The following is a 21,795-nucleotide window of genomic DNA, read 5'->3' on the forward strand; positions in this document are numbered from 1 at the left end:
AATCTATCTTCACAGGAACAAGCAGAGGATTTTGGATGCAAGTGTTTTTCCAACAGCAACTTATGGTGAGACTTGGAACCTAAAGAAGTCTGATAGGAAAAGGATAGTAGCTATTTGAGATGTGTTGTTACAAAATGCTGTTGAGGATATCATATACTAAAAGGTGGACAAATGATGGGTGCTAGAAAGGATCGGTAGAACTTTAAGGCTTCTTAAGAATATTGATAGAAGAAAGTTGAAATTCTTTGAACGCAATGAAAGGAGGAAATAGAGGAAGGGGTAGACTGTCAATGAGAAAGCTGGTCCACATTTATGTGACTTTTTTTTTGATGGATTTCTCCAGCCCGACATGTCTTTCCAATGTAACAAATGGCGCAATTACAATCGTCTGGTTGTTGTCTTGGAGCATGGTATGTCTTTAATATAAGTTTTCATCACTGGATATTGTAATAGCTCTCTCTTTGAGAAATTTCATGATGCCTTGCTTCTATACTGAGTAGTGGTGGAAACTAGTATGTTAGATACTGGCCTTTATTGTACTTCTTTCTGTAAAGAAGTAAAATTCAAAAGTAATGTTGCTATGATTTTCAGCTGAGATGAAAACATTCGGGAAGGAAATAGATCTATCTTTTTTCTACTTCTGATGTGAATTGGATTTTATGGTTTAAGTTCTTAAGGAAGTCAGGGAAGTTATGAAGGGTTTCTTCTAAGCTTGGCCAAATGGTGAAACCATCATCTACATATAATACCCTTAATCTTGGTTTACTATGATATCTCTCAATAGCTGTTTGTTCAAACTTTTCCTTCTATAAATTATCTGTGGAGAAATTGCTGTACCCATGGCCAAGCCTTCAGACGGTTCAAAATAGCACTTCCTGAAATTTGAAGAAAGTATTCTCTAGACAGTGTTTGAACAGTTTAACAATATCAGGTAGAAACATGTCTTCTAATATTAAGATTGTCTCTTCTCTTAGATCATCGGTGAACAAGCTTTTTTACATTCAAAGTAGCTAGGATTGATATCTGTGGGACTAAGTTTAATCTCTTTTATTTTGTTTATGAAATCCTTGGATGTTTTAATATATGGTGATGTTTTTCCTACCATGTGGAGTTATGAGAGTGAGTAGATATTATAAGGTAATATTAATATATTGGAGAATGCCTTGCATCTGCTATATGTGAGAGCAAAATATCTACTCCCACCTATATGTGGATTGTAGGCACACCTTATATACAGGGAATAACCATATGTTTTGAAGTGATTTTTTCTTTCATTTTTTTTACAAAAAGGGGTGCTTAAGGGTCAAAGCTGTATAACTGAGAGGAGACCTCCACATAGCCTTTAAAGGAATGCGGAGAACCGACCAAGGCTTCTGACCTAATGTCCAATCCTCACCTTCTCGTGGTGAACCCTGTTGGGTATCTACTTGGATACTGAACGAACGAGGATGGGCTGGCAATTTGGGATTTAGCCGACCAAATTGTAATTCTTATTGGCTTAAACCAAATTACAAAATGATGGTACAACATGAGAAAATTTCATGGCGGCTGGGGCGTCGCCAGTTAAACAAGGCCCCCGTTGTTTTTGCAAGGGAAGCAGGACAAACAGCGAAAAATCAGCTGCTGGAACAAATCTGAAAAAACACCCCAACTCAACATCACCAGAATTAAAGATCGGTACAATCAACATAAGAAGCCTGAATGGCAAAGAAATGGAACTAGCTGAGGAATTAGATAAGTACCAGATCGACATAATAGGGGTGACTGAAACAAAAAAGACAAAACTGGTGAAATCTTTCGGAGCAATAAATGCAAAATGTTATATTCAGGCAATGACAATCAAGGAAAAGAAGGAGTAGCCATAGTATTCAACAAATAATGCGAGGCTAATCTTTTTGAATGGCAGGCAGTGTCAAGTAGAGTGATGTGGGCAAATATGAGAATGGGGAACTTGACAATAAGACTTATTTGTGCCTGTTCCCACAAAATGGTTCTACTGAGGTAGAAGTGGAGGAATTTTTTGAGGATATAGAGAAAGCATCTGACACAATGAAAAAGGAAAAGTTGGTCTTGTTGGGGATCTAAATAGCAGAGTAGGGAATGATTGTCAGACATACAAAAATATTTTGGGAAAATTTGGAGAAAAGAGCAAAGCTAATAATAATGGCAAATATCTGTTGGATTTCTGCTCAGGACATGGACTGGTTATTACTAACACCATGTTCCAACATAAAAATGTGCACAAATTCACATGGAGAGAGGAGGCTAGGAATAAGAAAAGTCTCATTGACTATGTTATTGTTGATAGTGGTGTTTTCTCCCTTGTGCAGGACACCAGAGTGTACAGAGGATTTGAAATTGGAAGTGATCACTATTTAGTCTTGAGCAGGATAAAAATTGAATTTCATATTGAAAAGAATAACATGTAAGAAAGTTTTAAAGCGAATTAAAATTTAGTAGCTCTCAGATGTGAACTGTAGACTAAAATACACAAAGATTATTGAAGAAAAAATGAAAGAGTTTGAGAACAGGAATCAAACCTTGGAGATTCAGTGGCAAACTCTGAAGAAAACATTGATTGATTCTGCAAGAGAGGTATGTGGTGAGGTTGTCTGTAAGGATAAAAAAAAAATCGGAACTCCCTGCAGACACAGGAAGTTAAAGAGGCCGTGAAGGAAAAGAAGAAAGCATATCAAAAGTTCCTGGCAAATAAGTCAGGTTATGCTCTTAGAGAATACAGAGACAAATGTAAGAAAGCTAAACACTGTGTAAAACTAGCTAAACAAAAGTCATGGGAGGACTTTGGCAAGAACATAGAATATAAATATCAAGAAGGTGGCAAAATATTTTGGAGGTTGTTGAAGAAGCTTAGAAATGGAGGAAAGAGTGCTGTAAAAGGAGTTAGAGATGATAAAGGTGACATGAAAATGGGAGAAAAGGATATCCTTGAAGTATGAAGTAATTACTTCGAGAAATTGCTAAATGAAACAAGCAGTGATTGCACAGTGGTAAAAAAACACTCAAAAGGCATACAGTCAAGAATACATATCCATACTTGAAGTAAAAAAAAAGCCATCAAAGGCTTAAAATGTAGAAAGGCAGCAGGAGTAGATGATATTCGACCAGAAATGCTGAAGTATGGTGGTATAAAAGTCTTGCAGTGGCTGCACTGCATAGTTCGGAAGGCCTGGACAGAGGGACGAATTCTGGATGATTGGAGTAGAGCTCTCATAGTACTCATATATAAAAAGGGAAATAAAACTGAATGTGAGAATTACAGAGCTATTTCCCTACTGAGTGTTCCTGGTAAGATATATGGAAGTATACTTGAGAAACGGTTGAGAAGAATTGTAGAAGAAAAGCTTGGTGAAGAATAAGCTGGATTCCGGCCAAATAGAGGCTTTTAGGATCAGATCTTCAGTTTACGACAAATAATAGAGAAATCATGGGAATAGAACAAAGATCTCTATTTGAGTTTTGTAGATCTGGAAAAGGCATATGATAAGGTGCCAAGAGAGAAGCTATTCAATACGCTACAGTTATATGGTGTCAATGGGGCATTATATCAAGCAATACTTAGTCTTTATTTGAGTTGTAAGTCAGCAGTTAGAATTGATGGAAGCACAGGAAGATGGTTTTATGTTAAATCTGGTGTGAGACAAGGATGTACATTATCCCCTCTGTTATTCATTATCTATATGGATCACATTATGAAAGAAAGTGGTATTAAACATGAGATCAAAATTGGAAATGTTAAGGTCAGCTTTTTGCTTTATGCAGGCGATGTTATACCTGTCAATAAATCCACTACGAGTCTGTAAGATTACTTGACTACATTGAATAACTATTGTAATAGGTATGGTATGAAGATCAGCAATAAAAAGACAAAGACAATGAAAATAAGCTGAATCGTTGAAAATGTCAACTGCATTGCAAACGGAGAACCTGTGGAACAAGTAAAACATTTCACCTACTTTGGCACGATTTTTAGTGAAAATCGTAGATTAAATATGGAAATAGACAACAGAATCAATAAAGCCTGGTATAGTAGGAAGTCAATTGAATAAATTCATATGGAATAAGAGAGAAATTAGTTGTAACACTAAATTAGCTGTATACAAGACAGTGTTCAAACCAGTTTTAACTTATGGATCTGAGAGCTGGGTCAGAAGTAAAACACTTGACAAAAGACTAGAGACCACAGATATGAGAATCCTGAGAAAGATTAGAGGCGTGAACAGATGGCATCAATGGCAATATTATATTAAAAACGAGGATATTAGGAAAGAACTTGACATTGTCAGCATCCAGGAATGCATTAGCTGAGCTAATCTCATTGTTCTGCTAATTGTTCTCTGCTAGGTTTGCAGGAAAACGACCCAGAGGAAGACCAAGATATAGGTGGATTGATACGGTACAAACTACATTAGACGACAGAAATATAAGATCTGGTAATATTGGAGTCTTGACATGTAACGGACTGATCTGGAGGAAAATTTGATGATGATGATGAGATCTCTTAAATCATTAGTCTTATTAAGAATAGTTCAAGTTGGATCATTATCTAATTGTCTATGTTGACATCATTAAGTGGTTCATTCATCTTGTTTGTATACTTATTTGAATCCACAACTACATTTGTATTTCCTTTGTTTACTTTCAGTATTAGGATGTTTTCATTTTAATAATAATGTATGAAACTTGGCTCTCAAGAGAGATGTAATAACTAGAATCAATTGTAAAGAGCATAGTATTTTTGGATAGGACAGAAGTAATTGGGGGAGGATATTACTAATGATATCAGATTACTTTCAGACAAATTGCATTCTGTGCTCTGGTCTGCATATAGAGTTCTAGGTTTAAACAAATTGATTCGAAAACAGTACACTGAGACTGGTTTATCAATTCACTGATTCGAAAAAAGTGCAAACCTACATAAATCTGACTAATAAATAGAAAAGTATTTATGATATGCTAATTGATAAGTTTTTCTATGACTGATATAAGTTAAAGGTCAGAGTTAATGGGGAATAATATCTGTCATGTTGGAGATTTAATGGAATATTATCAGCACTGGGAATCTTAATCTAATTATTTCTTGATTTGTGTGCTATTTCTTCACCATGAATGATCTAATCGTTCATGGTGAAGAAATAGCACGCAAATCAAGACAATATTGTAAGTCGAAAGTATGCTTATCTAAGCAATTAAATTGGCTGGCCTTTTTAAAAAGATGTAGGGACATAACATCCCACGTAACATCCTAGACCACCTACAAATGCCCATAGAGGGCACACTACCTGGATAGGACTTTAGAGTCACCCACGTGTTTCACTTAGTATTGTATTATTATTACTGGTAACTCCAAGGTGTTCTTAGACTCATCGAGGGAAGTCCTAAGATCATGTCAAGAACAATATTCGACATTCACACAGTATTTATCATACCTTGCCTTGCCTTGACTCATTCACAGTCATGGCACTCACAACAGACTCTGGCAGCTTATTCCACTCATTCACCACTCTCAAAGTAAAAAACCTAGCTCTAACACCCTTGCTAACCACACTCTTGCCCAGCTTCCATGTATGGTCTGTAGTCCTCCCACCACCAGTCCTATTCTCAAAAATATCTTCTGAATTAATCTTATAGAAACCCTTCAGTAATTTGAATGTCTCAATCCATCTCAGAAAACATGAAATATGTTCAGCATTGTCATTATGGAAATTTGGGGAAGACAATGCCATGTATTGTATTGTATTGTATTTGAGTGCGTTTTACAAAAGTTTTTTTGTAACAACATGTTCAAATTTCAAATCCCTGAAGATGTCTCAATGACAGACGAAATATTGGAAGCATTAAAATTAGCTTTAATCGTTTCTCAATACTGATTATTCCATTAAACCTCCAACATGATGTCCTGTCCTCATAGCACTTTAAGCCTCAACACATGGAATAATATCTGCTTTATCATCATTAAAATTCTTACAAACTCGCACTCAATGAGTAGTTTAACTGGTGCAGTTGTAAATCAAATAAATTCATTAAACTATAGTGTGTGAGGAAAAGTAAGAAAGTCAGAGCACGAAGTAAGAGTAATAATAACAAAAGATGCAGTTGATAAGATTTAAAGACTAGAATATAACAACAAAAAGGTTAAAAGTATAAAGATAAAGCAGACATTTACAGGTACTGTAAATGTCTGCTTTATAAGAAATAAGAAAATAGATATTTATTTACTTAGTTGCTGATGTTTTTCTGGTTTTCTACCCAGCATCTTCAGAGCACACAATTTATCACAGTATACAAACAGCAACAATTAGTAATTGTCAGAACAGTTTAAAATTGTAATGAAAAACACAAAGAATTAAAGTTCTAATTGGCACCATCTATTGTTGGATATCTATTGACATCCATGTCAGAAAACATGAAATATGTTCAGCATTGTCATTATGGAAATTTGGGAAAGACCATGCCTTGGACACCCCTTTCACACAGGATTACATGGAAGAAAAAAGTGCTACACAGAGGTCATTATAAGTCAGCGAGACTGTTTTTGGAATTGGCAGCAGCTTCAAAATATTCTCCAAATCTCAACAAGTATGGCTTTATCAGTTTACTAGAAATCTAGATAACAATCATTACAAGATAGAATTAATAATTCTCATCTTCTCTCTGTATCCAACAATAGATGGCACCAATTAGGACTGCTTTGTTTTTTGTAATCCCTGTGTTGTCCATTGCTATTTGCTTACTGTGACAAACTGTTTGTGCTCTGAAGACACTCGTTAGAAAACCAGCAAAATATCAGCAACTAATATGGAAATAGACAACAAAATCAACAAAGCTGGTATGGTTGGAAGTCAATTGAATAAATTCATATGGAGTAAGAGAGAAATGAATCAAAACACTAAATTAGCTGTATACAAGACAGTGTTCAAACCAGTTTTAATTTATGGATCTGAGAGCTGGGTCAGAAGTAAAACACTTGACCAAAGACTAGAGACCACAGATATGAGAGTCCTGAGAAAGGTTAGAGGCGTGAACAGATGGCATCAATGTCAAAATCATATTAAAAACGAGGATATTATGAAAGAACTTGAAATTGTCGTCATCCAGGAATGCGTTAGCAGAGCTAATCTCAGGTGGTATGGTCACTTAAACAGAATGGTCGAGGAAAGATTAGCAAAACAAGTGTTCTCTGCCAGTTTGGCAGGAAAATGACCCAGAGGAAGCCCAAGATATAGATGGATTGATATAGTACAAAGTGCATTAGACGACAGAAATATAAGATCTGGTAATATTGGAGTCTTGACATGTAATGGACTAATCTGGAGGAAAATTGTAAATAGGAAGTTAGTAATGATGTAAATTTTTCATATAGTAGTAGTATCATATCCTGTACACCCCTTGAGGGTACATGCCAGGAATTTGATGATGAAATAAATAAATGCATTATACATTTTCTTATTAGCGTCATCATCAAATTCCTGACATGTACCCTCAAGGGATGTACTGGATATGATAGTACTACATGAAAAAAATAAATGCATTATACATTTTCTTATTAGCGTCGTCATCAAATTCCTGACATGTACCCTCAAGGGATGTACTGGATATGATAGTACTACATGAAAAACTTACGTCATTACTAACTTCCTATCTTCAGATTTCCTCCAAATCAATCTATTACCTCTCCAGCATTGTCAGATCTTATATTTTTATCTTCTAAGGCACTTTATACTGTATCAATCCACCTATATCTTTGTCTTTCTCTGGGTCATTTTGCTGCCAACCTGGCAGAGAACACTTGTTTTGCTAATCTTTCTTCTCCCATTCTGTTTAAGTGACCATACCACCTCATATTAGCTCTGCTAACAAATTCCTGGATGCTGACAATGTCAAGTTCGTTCCTAATATCCTCGTTTTTAACATGCTATTGCCATCGATGCCATCTGTTCATACCGCTAATCTTTCTCAGGACTCTCATATCTGCGGTCTCTAGTCTGGTCAAGTGTTTTATTTCTAACTCAGCTCTCAGATCCATAAGTTAAAATTGGTTTGAACACTGTCTTGTATACAGCTAATTTACTGTTTTGACTAATGCATATAAATTTATTCAGTTGACCTCCTACCATAAAAACTTTGTTGATTCTGTTGTCTATTTCCATATTTAATTTACAATCTTCACCAAACGTTGTGTGTAGGTAGCTGAAATGTTTTACTTTCTCCATTCACAATGCAGTTGATATATTCAGTGCTTCTGTCTATTTTCATTGTCTTTGTCTTGTTATTGCTGACCTTCGTACAAAATCTATTACAACAGTTATTCAATTTGGTCACAGAATCTTGCAGACTTGTAGCGGATTTATTTAGATTTATAACATCATCCGCATAAAGCAAAGAGTTGACATTAACATCTCCAATTTTGATATCAGGTTTAATACCACTTTCCTTCATAATGTGATCCATGTAGATAACGAATAACGGAGGGAATAATGTACATCCTTGTCTGACACCAGATTTAACATTAAACTGTCTTCCTGTACTTCCTTCAATTCTAACTGCTAACTTACAACTCAAATGAAGACTAAGTATTGCTTGATATAATGCTCCATTGACACCATACAACTGTAGCATTTTGAACAGTTTTCTCTTGGCACCTTTTCATATTCCTTTTCCAGATCTACAAAACTTAAATACAGGTCTTTGTTATATTCCCATGATTTCTCAGCTATATATCGTAAAGTGAAAATCTGATCCTGAAAGCTGCCTCTATTTGGACTGAATCCAGCTTGTTCTTCATGCTTCTCTTCCCCAGTCCTTCTCAACTGTTTCATAACCATACTTGCATAACTCTTACCAGGAACACTCAGTATAGAAATACCTCTGTAATTCTCACATTCAATTTTATTTTCCTTTTTTATATATATGGGTATTATGAGAGCTCTACTCCAGTCATTTGGAATTCTTCCATCTGTCCTGGACTTCAGCATTAGTCAGTGCAGCCACTGTAAGACTTTTATACCTCCATACTTGAGCATTTCTGGTTGAATATCATCTTCTTCAGCTGCCTTTCCACATCTCCAGCTTTGATGACTTTTTCTACTTCAAGTATGATGGATATGTATTCCTGATTGCATGCTTGGTCAGTTTTTTTTTTTTTTTTTGTCATAGATTGTTTCATTTAGCAATTTTTCGAATTAATTACTCCATACTTCAAGGATATCTTTTTCTCCCACCTCCAATTACTTTTACAGCACTCTTTTCTCCATTTCCGAGCTTCTCCAGAATATCTTGCCACTTTCTTGATATTTATTTGCTATGTTCTTACCAAAGTCTTCCCATTACTTTTGTTTAGCTAGTTTTACAGTGTTTTTACATTTGTCACTGTATTCTCTAAGAGCACAAGATGATGTATTTGCCAAGAACTTTTGATATGCTTTCTTCTTTTATTTCACTGCCTCTTTTACTTCCAGTGTCCACCATGGAGTTCTGATTTTTCTACCTTGCAGACAACCTCACCATGTGCTTCTCTGGCTGAATTGGTCAGTGTTTTCTTCAGAGTTCCCACTGAATCTCCAAGGTTTTGTTCCTTTTCACAAACTCTTTCATTTTTTCTTGAATAATATTTGTGCATTTTAGTCTACAGTTCACATCTCGGAGCTGCTCAACTTTTATTCACTTTAAAACTTTCTTACATGTTATTCTTTTCAATATGAAATCCAATTTTATCCTTCTCAAGACTAAATGGTGACCACTTCCAATTTGAAATCATCTGTACATGCTAGTGTCCTGCACCAGAGAAAACATTACTGGCAGCAGTTATTGGCATCCTGTGTTGTAAATTAAACTGCAATGAACTGCCAACACACATAAGCTTTTCTGCGAGATGATGATGTGGAAGGATTATCCCAAGAACAAATATGAAAGGAGTTATGAAATATATAAAGCACTGGCCAGAAAAGTTACAAGTATTGTACAAAAACTCTGAGCATGAAAAGAAATTGCCTTTGCAAGCTAAAATCAATCCTGAAGAATTATATTGTTATTTTGCTTTGTAAAGTTATTTTTTCACATATATTATTCTTTATTTTGAATGAGAAGGATGTTCTTGGACTGTTGCATAACCTAGTAAGAATTTAGCAATAGGGACAGATGGGATATCTGTACATATAAAAGAATGTTCAGCCAGACTGTCTAGGTCCTCGTCATGCTTATATAATTTGAATCTTCAGTAGGAAAGATCTCACTGGAATAGAAAGAATGTATGATAATCCCATTTTGCAAGGGTGGTGCAATGGGATAATGCAAAGATCGAAATTATAAGGAACAGGCCAGAAGAGTTACAGCTATTGTATAGAAAGCTAAGTGTGAGTCAGAAAATAAACTGGTTCTGAAACCTAAAGACAATCTTAAAAGAATTCTATTATTATGTTGCAAGCATCAGAAAGAATGAATGTGAAAGAATAACTACTCAATGTGGATGGTATTGCAGGTGGCAGATGCAGAGATGGTTCAACTAATGAGCATCCATTTTGCTAAAAGTTACCAATCTGACATATGCAACACAGAGCTTTAAGCTACCTGGTGTATTTCTATAGCTGTTGCAGAAACTGAATATGAATTCAACAATAGGAACTAATGCGATATTAGCACAGATGTTAGAAGAATGTTCAGCTGAACTGGCTGGACTTTTGACCTAGCTGTATAATTTCAGTAAGGAGTAATTTCGAAGGAATGAAAAGAATGTGTGATAATCCCATTCTGCGAGGGTACTTCAAAGACTAATATGTTTAACTATTGTCCCATTAATATCTTTGGAGTGGTGAAAATTTTGGAAAAGTTGGTAAGAGAAATGGGTTCACAGAGAAGGTCTTGTTCGAGTGACTTGCTCAAGTTTTATAATAATATGAGTCAGACAAGGAGAATGGAAACACTATGATCACTTTTGCCTTTGCTGAAGCTTTTGCAAGGATACAACATGGAAAACTGTTGCACAAGTTGGAAGATATGGGATTGGATTATAAATTATTAATTTGGATAAGAGGATGGCTGACTGACAAATATCAAAAAGTGGTGTGTGTGGAGGATGATTCTGCAAGATTTAAGGTGACCAGTGATGTGCACCTCATGGATGAATTCTTGGTCCATTGCTATCAGTCTTTATATTAATGACATTGGGAAGATTTGATAGGTGATATAGCTGTTTGTTGATGATGCAAAGATAGGCTGGATAATCAGGAATGCAGCTGAGCTGATATACAGTACTTGGAATTATTTGAATAAGCTGGAATTGTAGGTATGTGGAAATGGTTGTCAGTTCAATGTTAGAAAAATGTAAACGTATGCACTTCGGTGCAATGAGATATCCAGTGGTGTATTGTATTGTATTGGTAGGATTTTGCTTGAAGAAACTGACAAGGCTTGGGATTTTGGAGTTTTAGTAAATAGGAAGTTGATGTTCAGGGGCCATATAGCAAAGATTGCAAATACAACTCAGAGGATAATTGCAATGCTGAAATAAACTCACATGTGAAAACAAGGAAATCATTTTGCCTGTTTACAAGGCTTTGATACAACCTCACTGGTTTATTTTGCCCAAATCTGGTCTCTTAGTTTCCTAGGTGATGCATATGCAGTAGAGGGTGAAAAGGTTTTTCACCCTCTACTAGATTTTTCTCTCATAGAACAGTGCATGAATGGAATGGCTTGCCTTTGGAAGTTCTGAGTGCTGATAATGAATTCAAGAGAATGTATGACATCTAGTGTGACTGATATGTAGCATCCCTGGATGAAGCACAGACACTTTGGAAGTCTCTTTTACTACTACTACTTCTATAATACATAGTAGAAACAAAAATAATGAAATTTAGAGAGTTCCCACACATACAAAAATTTAGGTAGACATAGAGGGGAGACTGTTGTATTTCACCACGATCGTACCATGAATATTTCTCCAATGAAGTGATCTTATGCAGCAAATTTTGGTCTTTCAACACCTTATCATAAACTTCTTACACTTCATGACACAATTTTGTCTTACAACTAACATAGCCCTCATTGTCTCAACACTTAATCAAGATTTCTACTTTGACCACATACTGTTCATAACAGAAAATATTCTCTCAACAGGTACTGTACTTCTTGGAAGATAAAGAATAAACTTTACAATATTACAAAAGTCTTGAAGGTCTAGGCGTTTTTCACTCATTTCAGAAAAAATCTGCCCATCTATCAGATACAGGAATGTTTTCTTTATTTCATGTATCCAACTGCCTCACAATTATAGATTTTATGATCGAATACACGAGTTACTTCTGTTTTCTGTGCATGTGATGGGTTCCTCATTTGGGCTGTCCTGTATTTCTTTCCATTCAGGTGTCTTTCTTAATAGCACCCACTTGAACTTCTCAGTGTTTTCCTAAACTGTACTTCCACTTGTTGACATATTCTGAGTTGGTTTCATAGAAATTCTCACCTCAAAAAACCTAGCTCATTAATTTCTCCTGAATGTATTGACATTTTGAGTTGTTTTTTGGCATCAGTAGTTACAAATACTTCACTTTTCCTGGACTCTAAATTGTTTACAAGATTTTCAATGTTCATGGCTACTTCTGTAGCTAAAATGTTATCTTTTTCAATTAAGCTAATGTATGTTTGGAACATAGACACTCGATCTCTTGCAAATGATAACCACAATTGCAAACAGGGATCTTCAAACAATTTTTGCAACATAACAAGGCATTTTTCTTGAGAAAAAAAATAAGAACAAAGCCCATCAATCATGCTTAAAATTCTGTCAATTGATGGACCCAAGGACAAAAATGTTGTATTGCCATGCCTAACAATTTAGCATAATTGTTTCCTGCAAAGTCAGTAAAAGTTTTTCAGTTCTTCAATTCTGACTGTGTATATATATTGAAGTATTTGTATACTTTCACTGCAAAACATTCAATATCAATTGGTAAACAGTCAACAGCACACTGGAGACAATTGTGTATAATGTGTGCCCCCACAACCAATACTGATAATCTGCCTCTTCAGTTCAGTTTCAAGTTTTTTCATACATTATTTTTGCCAAGTCGGTGCAACAACCAAAATCGGTGTTCATGTTATCTGTACACAAAGCAACAATTTTGTTTAGTAAGGCAAATTTGTCACCTACTTCCTTCATCATAGCATACTGTAGGTCAGATGTTTCACCAGGTAAGGAAATAATCTATAATTTTGTCTTGAACACCACAATTTGGCAAAAAGTACCACACAATGATTGCAAACAGCTTGTCTTTTTTTGTTTGATGCATCTAAACTGACTGTAATGCTTTTTGTTTTATTCAAATCCCCTATTACTTTGCCCAGTATGTATGGTGATAAAAGATTGGTAATTTTTGCTTCTGATTTGGTATGTGCTGAATAAAATTTTGGTTCATAAATTTCATTTATGAATGTCGAGAAGCAGTCATTTGTGTGCAAACTTTGGCCGTGACACACAGTATGATAAGCAACAAGAGCTTTACTTGCTGCAATTTATCACTTTCACTATCACATCTCACCATAAACGAGCTGATGTTTTTAACTGAAGCCAGAGTCTCTTCAGCATCCTTATATTTCTGGCTACGTAGATGTTGGTTGATGTCGCTTCGGCCTCCATCAGCAATAGAAAAATGGACATTACAATGTTAGCATTCCATGTTTGTTCCATCACTACACAACTTGTCCAGTTTAATAAATTTGAATTCTTTCTGGAGATTATCATTACAACTGCAGTTTCGCCTCTTTGACATTGCAAGGATAGACTTAAAGCTTTAAAAAATATGAAATTTAAACCACTAGCATTGAATAACAAAGCCACCGGTTAGCATACAGGCAACAAAAATGCTACATGTATTTTTTTATTTTCTCTGAAAAAATCACTCCAGATATCAATATTTAGTATCGAACAATGCAACTCCATGGTTATACAAATTAATGGTATCCAAGATATTGATATACAATTATGGGTAATGAATAATAATTTATGATTGACCAATATTAAAGTATATTTATAGTTTTTCTTAAAAATAGGACAAAATTGACATTTTTATTAAAATGACGGGACAGCCAGGAAATATGAAAAAACAGTACTGTCCTTTTGAAAACGGTACATATGGTCAGCCTAATAGAAGTCAGTTGATATATTTTCTTTAAAATTTCCTTTAGATTTAAAGGGATTACAGTAGAGGAATAGCAAGAGTCTCTAATTTCAGTTCTCAATCTCTATAAGGATGGACAAGAATTGGGTGGATGGATAATTTTACTTGATAACTAAGCAAAAAAACTTTCTACAATTCTTCATTAAGATTCTGATAATCTTGTTAATTTCAATGCTAGTAAAATTCACTCCTTTCTTATTTAAGCACAAAGAATAATCTTTTTGTTTTCATTCTTAACTTTATGAAATCCAAATCTTGATGTATTTTTTTTCTCCTATTGGTGTATGATGCTCCAAAAAGCATCTACAAATATTCTATGCCCATTGTTCAACACAGTTGACATTAATAATTCCCTAACTCTCTAAATATCAGTACTCCTTCCTTAATATAGTTTTAAACTAACAGAACAAACACTTCTTCTTTTTAGTTCTTTCCATCTATTGCTGTCCACTAGAACAGTCTCCCTTATGTATTTCCTAACAAGTATAATTGCAGGTGTTCAAATCTGGTGTTAAAACATTCCCCCCCCCCCTTCAATTTTCTGACCATCCATGCACTGTGTACTCCTCTATGGCATTAGTGTAAAAAAAAAAAAAAAAAAGATTTCTACCATAATAATTTTTTTTCAGGTCGGGGCAGAAGAAATACTAGAAGTCTTTATCTTGAACCTAAAATTACATCACCTGTCCAAAGTGAAGATGAGGATAGTCGAGTTTTCTCAAGGTTGAAGGGCATTATTGATAGTGAAGATAGTGAAGATTGAGAAAGTATTCTCAGAGAATGTAAACAACTTGTTACAAAGGTTTAAAAAATCATAAATGTGTACAGTTTTTAGAATATCTTCTAATTTTCAATACACTTTTGGACATTTGGTTATAATTACTTTCAATTGTTTATACATTTTGTTTGTATATATATGAATAAACGATTTTTTTTTCCTAAAGATTTTTTTAATTTATTTTATAAATATACACCGCTCAGGTAATCGTTTTTTATTTGGTGTTTCATTATCTTTAAACCTGAATCACATGCACATGCCATCTCCAAAATCTATAAGCAAAATTAGCTCCTGTTTTTTTTTTTTTTAGTTACTACTATTAACATCATCAAATTCCTGCCATGTACCCTCAAGGGTTGTACAGGATATGACAGTACTACATGAAAAAATTACATCATTACTAACTTCCTATCTACAATTTTCCTCCAAATCAGTCTATTACTTGTCAAGACTCTTATATTATTATCACATCTTATATTTCTATCTTTTAAGGGACTTTTTAATGTATCAATCCACCTATATCTTGGTCTTCCACTGGGTCATTTTCCTGCCAATCTGGCAGAGAACACTTGTTTTGCTAATCTTTCCTTGCCAATTCTGTTTAAGTGACGATACCACCTGAGATTAGCTCTGCTAACGCATTCCTGGATGTTCGCAAGTTCTTTCCAAATATCTTCTTTTTTAATATGATATTGCCATTGATGCCATCTGTTCGTTCCCCTAATCTTTCTCAGGACTCTCATATCTGCGGTCTCTAGTCTTTGGTCAAGTGTTTTATTTCTGACCCAGCTCTCAGATCCATAAGTTAAAACTGGTTTGAACACTGTCTTGTATACAGCTAATTTAGTGTTCCGACTAATTTCTCTCTTATTCCATATGAATTTATTCAATTAACTACCCACCATGCCAGATTTGTTGATTCTGTTGTCTATTTCCATATTTAATTTACCATCTTCAGTAAAAATCGTGCCTAAATAGCTGAAATGTTTTACTTGTTCCACAGGTTCTCCATTCATAATGCAGTTGACAACATTTTCAATGCTTCTCCTATTTTCATTGTCTTTGTCTTGTTATTGCTGACCATCGTACCATATCTATTACAACAGTTGTTCAATTTAGTCAGGGAATCTTGCAGACTTGTAGGGAATTTATTAGGAAGTATAACATCGTCTGCATAAAGCAAAGAGCTGACAAAAACATCCCCAATTTTGATATCAGGTTTAATACTACTTTCCTTTATAAATGTGATCCATATAGATAATAAATAACAGAGAGGACAATGTATATCCCTGTCTGACACCAAATTTAACATCGAACCAACTTCCTGTACTTCCTTCAATTCTAACTTCCAAATAAAGACTAAGTATTGCTTGATATAATATCCCATTGATGCCATATAAATGTAGCGTTTTGAATAGCTTCTCTCTTGGCACCTTGTCATATGCCTTTTCCAGATCTACAAAACTTAAATACAGATCTTTGTTATATTCCCATGATTTCTCAACTATTTGTCGTAAAGTGAAGATCTGATCTTGAAAGCCACCCCTATTTGGCCTGAATCCAGCTTGTTTCTTCCCCAAGCTTTTCTTCCACAATTCTTCTCAACAGTTTCTCAAGTATACTTCCATATATCTTACCAGGTACACTCAGTAGGGAAATACCTCTGTAATTCTCACATTTAGTTTTATTTCCCTTTTTATATATGGGTACTATGAGAGCTCTGCTCCAATCATCGGGAATTTATCCCTCTGTCCAGACCTTTTGAACTATGCAGTGTAGCCACTGTAAGACTTATACCTCCATACTTCAGCATTTCTGGTCGAATATCTACTCCTGCTGCCTTTCCACATTTCAATCCTTCGATGGCTTTTTCTACTTCAAGTATGGATATGTATTCCTGACTGTATCCCTGTTGAGTGTTTTTTTATCACTGTGTTATCATTGCTTGTTTCATTTAGCAATTTTTCGAAGTAATTACTCCATACTTCAAGGATATCTTTTTCTCCAGTTTTCATTTCACCTTTATCATCTCTAATTCCTTTTACAACACTCTTTCCTCCATTTCTGTGCTTCTTCACAAATCTTCAGAATATCTTGAAGGTTTGTGAAGAAGCTCAGAAATGGAGGAAAGAATTGCACATTGAATTGCATATTGAAAAGAACATGTAAGAAAGTTTTAAAGTGAATAAAAGTTGAGCAGCTCTCAGATGTGAACTGTAGACTAAAATACACAAAGATTATTGAAGGAAAAATGAAAGAGTTTGAGAACAGAAACCAAACCTTGGAGATTCAGTGGCAAACCTTGAAGAAAACCCTGATTGATTCAGCTAGAGAGGCATGTGGTGAGGTTGTCTGCATGGATAGAAAAATTAGAATTCCATGGTGGACACAGGAAGTTAAACAGGCATTGAAGGGAAAAGAAGAAAGTATATCAAAAGTTCCTGGCAAATAAGTCAGCTAGTGCTCTTAGAGAATACAGAGACAAATGTAAAAAAACTAAACACTTCCAATTAATCCTCTGTACACTATCCACAATAACATAGTCAATGAGACTTTTCTTATTCCTTGCCTCTTCTCTACATGTGAATTTGTGCACATTTTTATGTTTGAACATGGTGTTAGTAATAACCAGTCCATGTCCTGAGCAGAAATCCAACAGGTATTTGCCATTATTATTAGCTTTGCTCTTTTCTCCAAATTTTTCCAAAATATTTTTGTATGTCTGACAATCATTTCCTACTCTACTATTTAGATCCCCAACAAGGACCAACTTTTCTCTTTTTGTTATGTCAGTTGCTTTCTCTAAAGCCTCAAAAAATTCCTCCACTACCTTAGTAGAAAACCTTCTATGGGACCATAGGCAAATAAGTCGCATTGTCCAGTTCCCCATTCTCGTATTTGTCCACATCACTCTACTTGATATTGCTTGGCTTTCAAGAAGATTAGCCTCGTATTTAGGGTTAAATACAATGGCTACTCATTCTTTTCCTTGATTGTCATTACCTGAATATAACATTTTGTATTTATTGCTCAGAAAGGTCTAACCAGTTTTTGTCTTTTTTGTTTCAGTCACCCCTATTATATCAATCTGGTACTTATCTAATTCCTCAGCTAGCTCCATTTCTTTGCCATTCAGGCTTCTTATGTTGATAGTACCGATCTTCAACTCTGGTGATATTGAGTTGGGGTGTGTTTTAGGGTTTGCTCCAGTAGCTGATCTTTCGCTGTTTGTCCTTGTTCCTTGGCAAAAACAACGGGGGCCTTGTTTAACCGGGTTGTGCCCCAACCGGCATGAAATTCTGTCATGTTGTACCATCATTTTGTATTTTGGTTTAAGCCAATATTGTTTAATTAATACACACTATGCATTGCACACTGCCTATGATTGACCATCTTCTACAATGATTGGTAATTCATAAGTAGCATAAAAATAGAAGACACAACACAATAAATATAAAAAAAATTAATTTTATTAATTAATAAAATATTTTTGAAAAGTTTTCTAGTGTTTTTTCCTTTTTTTTTTTTTTTTTTGGAGTGGGTCTAGTGCCCCTTGGCCCCCACCCTCTGGGTGCATGCTTCTCAGTGATAACAATCCTGATAGCATATTGCAAATATGAACTCGTGGAAAATAAGATTTTATGTTAGAGTAGACCACGTTGGGAAGAGCACAATCGAATAACATTATACAGAACACTATTAAACGAAATGCGAAATCTAATATGAATATTAAGAGCCTCCATACCTCAGTCGGTATAGAGAAAACCTTATGGTCGGAAAACTTGGCTTCCCATCCAACATGTGAGGAACCTTTATCTGGTCTCTTTTGACTAAATATGAGTTAGCCGGTCTCATACAGAGGTAGGGATTTTTTCACCTGGAAACTCATTTTTTTTGTCTCCCAGAACAAGTAAACCTTCTCCGTAAACATATGCATCGACAGACAGGACACACTGGTGCCAACCACCTTATCCTCGAGACTGCTCGTCGCTTGAAATCGTGGGGTTTGTGCAACTTTCGAAATATACATACACACTGTAAGTACAGTGTATACCTGTTTGGATAAAATATCAAAGTTATGGTAAAATTTTAAAAAAAAATTAAACATGAAAAATATTGTTTATTATCGATAAAATAAAGTAATTTTAAAATAAAATATATTCTTGTTTTGTTTCATGAAAAAATATTATTGATAAAATTATACAGTTTAGTATAATTCAAAATTACTTAAAAATAAAATTGTAATGTCGAAATATTTAAAGAGAAGGAGTAAACACTATTACTGGCACAAACTGCATATAAACAACTGTGGAACTGCGTGGCTGATAGTGCCTCATTACGCTAATAGGTCGCATCTCACTATGACGTGCATATGCTTGTGCACATAACAATATGACACTGTGTTAAAGTGCTGCTAGCGTCCTCTCTCCTAAGTGCTATAAGATGGATTTTTATTATTTTTTATACAAAATAAGAGAATTGTATAGGATTATTAGAGAGAAAATGGTTTGAATGATGAAAAAAAATGAGGAATTAGTTGTACTGAGTGAGATTGCACAGTTACGTGGAGTAATACATAGGGTGAAGTGGCAGTTGGAGTGACTGCAAAACTCTTTCCCTAGCACCTTGGCTAACGGAAATAAGCAAGTGTATGAAAGGAAAAATAAGCGTATGATTGGAAATGTTTCAGGAATGAAGGAAAGAGTGTTGTACGGTGACTCATTATTAAGAGGTGTGATAGATGAGTTTGACTAAATCCTACTTACTGGGTGCAAAAATTAATGATGTAAGAGTATTAGAGCGCAAAAGCAGAGGGTGAAAGAAATGATAGTTGTGGCAGGAATGAATGATTTGAAAGGAGATAAATTTGATATGAGAGAGGACTTGATGGAATTATTAGAGGTAGCAAAAGAAAAGAATGACAGAGTTAGGATAGTGAGTCTGTTGCTGCGGTATGACAGAAGAGTATTGAAGGAGGGCCATAATCACAAATGACTATGCGCAGGTTATGCAGATGGTGTGGTGTGGAGTTTGATGGGCGAAAGGATTTGTACAAGATGGCTGGCTTGCATTTGAATGGATTTGGTGTGCGAAGACTGGAAAAAGTGTTGCTGAATGAAGTGATAGTGGATGTGCAAAATCAGGGAAATTAGAACTTAAGGAAGGGGGGAGTAATATGCAGACATCAGTGAGGCAGTTGAGTGTAAGAATGTATATAATGTGCCCGAGCCAGTACGAAGGACAAGAAATCAGAATGGGATAGTATAATGCATCAAGATAGGGGTGGGACAAATGGACCTCTGCATTTCATGTATACTAATGCCAGGAGTATTAGAAACAAGAAGGAAGAATTTTTGGCCTTGGTCGCCTCTTCCTGGCCACAGGTTATTGGCATTAGTGAAACATGGCTGACAGAAGATGATATAGTTAGTGGGATAGAATGTGTAGGGTATAGTGTGTTCAGGAGGGACAGAGAGGATAAAATGGGGGGGGGGAGTGTTATTGATGATAGCTGATGAACTGCAGCCAAGGAGAATTGAAGTTGTATTGCAGGATAGTGAAAAGAGCTCATTTGAGGCTATTTGGTGTGAGATTGAGACAAGCAGAACAAAATATACAGTTGAGTGATACTATAACCAGGATTGAATAGATCAGTGGTCGATATAACATTGTTAGGGGTCGGTAGAAAAATATAAAACATCACTGTACGGATAATATTTAATTCGGTTAACTTGGATTACCTCCATCCTGAATGACAACGTGGGAACAGTGACATGAATAGGACCTGTAAGATGGAGTAAGGTCATGAAAATAGTTACAGAAGCCAATCAAGTAGGCCAAAATAATGTATTTACCAAAAAACGGATGTCGGTGGTTCCCGACCGGCCGGAGCGAGATTGCTACATGTGCGTGGTTGCTTATTTACTTATGCGTATTCGATCCCTTCTCATTTTTGCGCATCGACATACAAGTGAGCGTTAAAGTTCTAAAATTCATCAACATACTTATAATTCAATATTTATTCATTCACGAACTAAACTTCTCTATGTTGAAGAGTGAGCAGGGTTGGTGTACATCCCATAGAAATAAGCGAGTAGGTATATTATTTAGACATTGCTTTTGCTTACTGACTTCAATTTTAATTATTTTGTTACAACCTCAGTAAGCACAATGGCGGCTTCAGATTCTAAAAAGAAATGCAGACAATATTCGTTAGAATATTTGAAACTTGGGTTTATTGCTTCATTAAGAAACGAAACGAGGCCTATGTGTCTTCTTTGTGAAAAAACTTTTAACGATGCAATGAAACCAGCAAAAATGAAAGATCATCTTCAAAGACTCCATCCCGATAAGAAAGATAAAGATCTTTTTTAAAGAACTGAAAACTTATACACACATCGACCAACTATAAAATCATTTATGAAAGCACCTGCCGAAGCTGACAACAAGGATTAACAGCCTCCTACAATATTTCTTTTAATATAGCAAAAAAAGGAAAACCATATACAATTGCAGAGGACATTGTTATACCCTCAATCAAAGAAGTAATTGAAACCATAATGAAAAAAGATTCTGGCCCTGTTTTAAAATGCTTACCATTGAGTGCGAATACTGTGAAAAGACGTATTGGTGAAATGGCTGAAGATGTAGAAAAACTGTAGTATCGGAACTCAAAAATAGTAAGTTCTCCATCCAACTTGATGAATCTACATCAAGTTCTTCGATTGTTCTTATGGCTTATGTAAGATATTATAGTAAAATCAAACATCAAATTATGGACGAATTTTTATTTACAAAATATCTTGAAAGTGATCGAACGGGGTT

The 21,795-nt window shown here is 35.2% G+C and overlaps 1 protein-coding gene across 1 annotated transcript in view; it reads left to right on the plus strand.

The window, feature by feature from the left end:
* The window catches only part of LOC150109704 (uncharacterized), a 217,264-nt gene extending 202,129 nt beyond the window's left edge, over window positions 1-15,135 (plus strand). Inside the window, exon 9 of the mRNA XM_090414093.1 lies at window positions 14,822-15,135. Coding sequence (XP_090270219.1) covers window positions 14,822-14,955 — 134 coding nt within the window. The 3' untranslated portion in view covers window positions 14,956-15,135. The remainder of the gene's footprint in view (window positions 1-14,821) is intronic.
* Window positions 15,136-21,795: the final 6,660 nt, after the last annotated feature.

The sequence above is a fragment of the Typopeltis vanoorti genome, chromosome 2, assembly GCF_054136105.1.
Source record: "Typopeltis vanoorti isolate ZY-2024b chromosome 2, IOZ_Tvanoo_1.0, whole genome shotgun sequence".
Taxonomy (NCBI): Eukaryota; Metazoa; Arthropoda; class Arachnida; order Uropygi; family Thelyphonidae; genus Typopeltis; species Typopeltis vanoorti.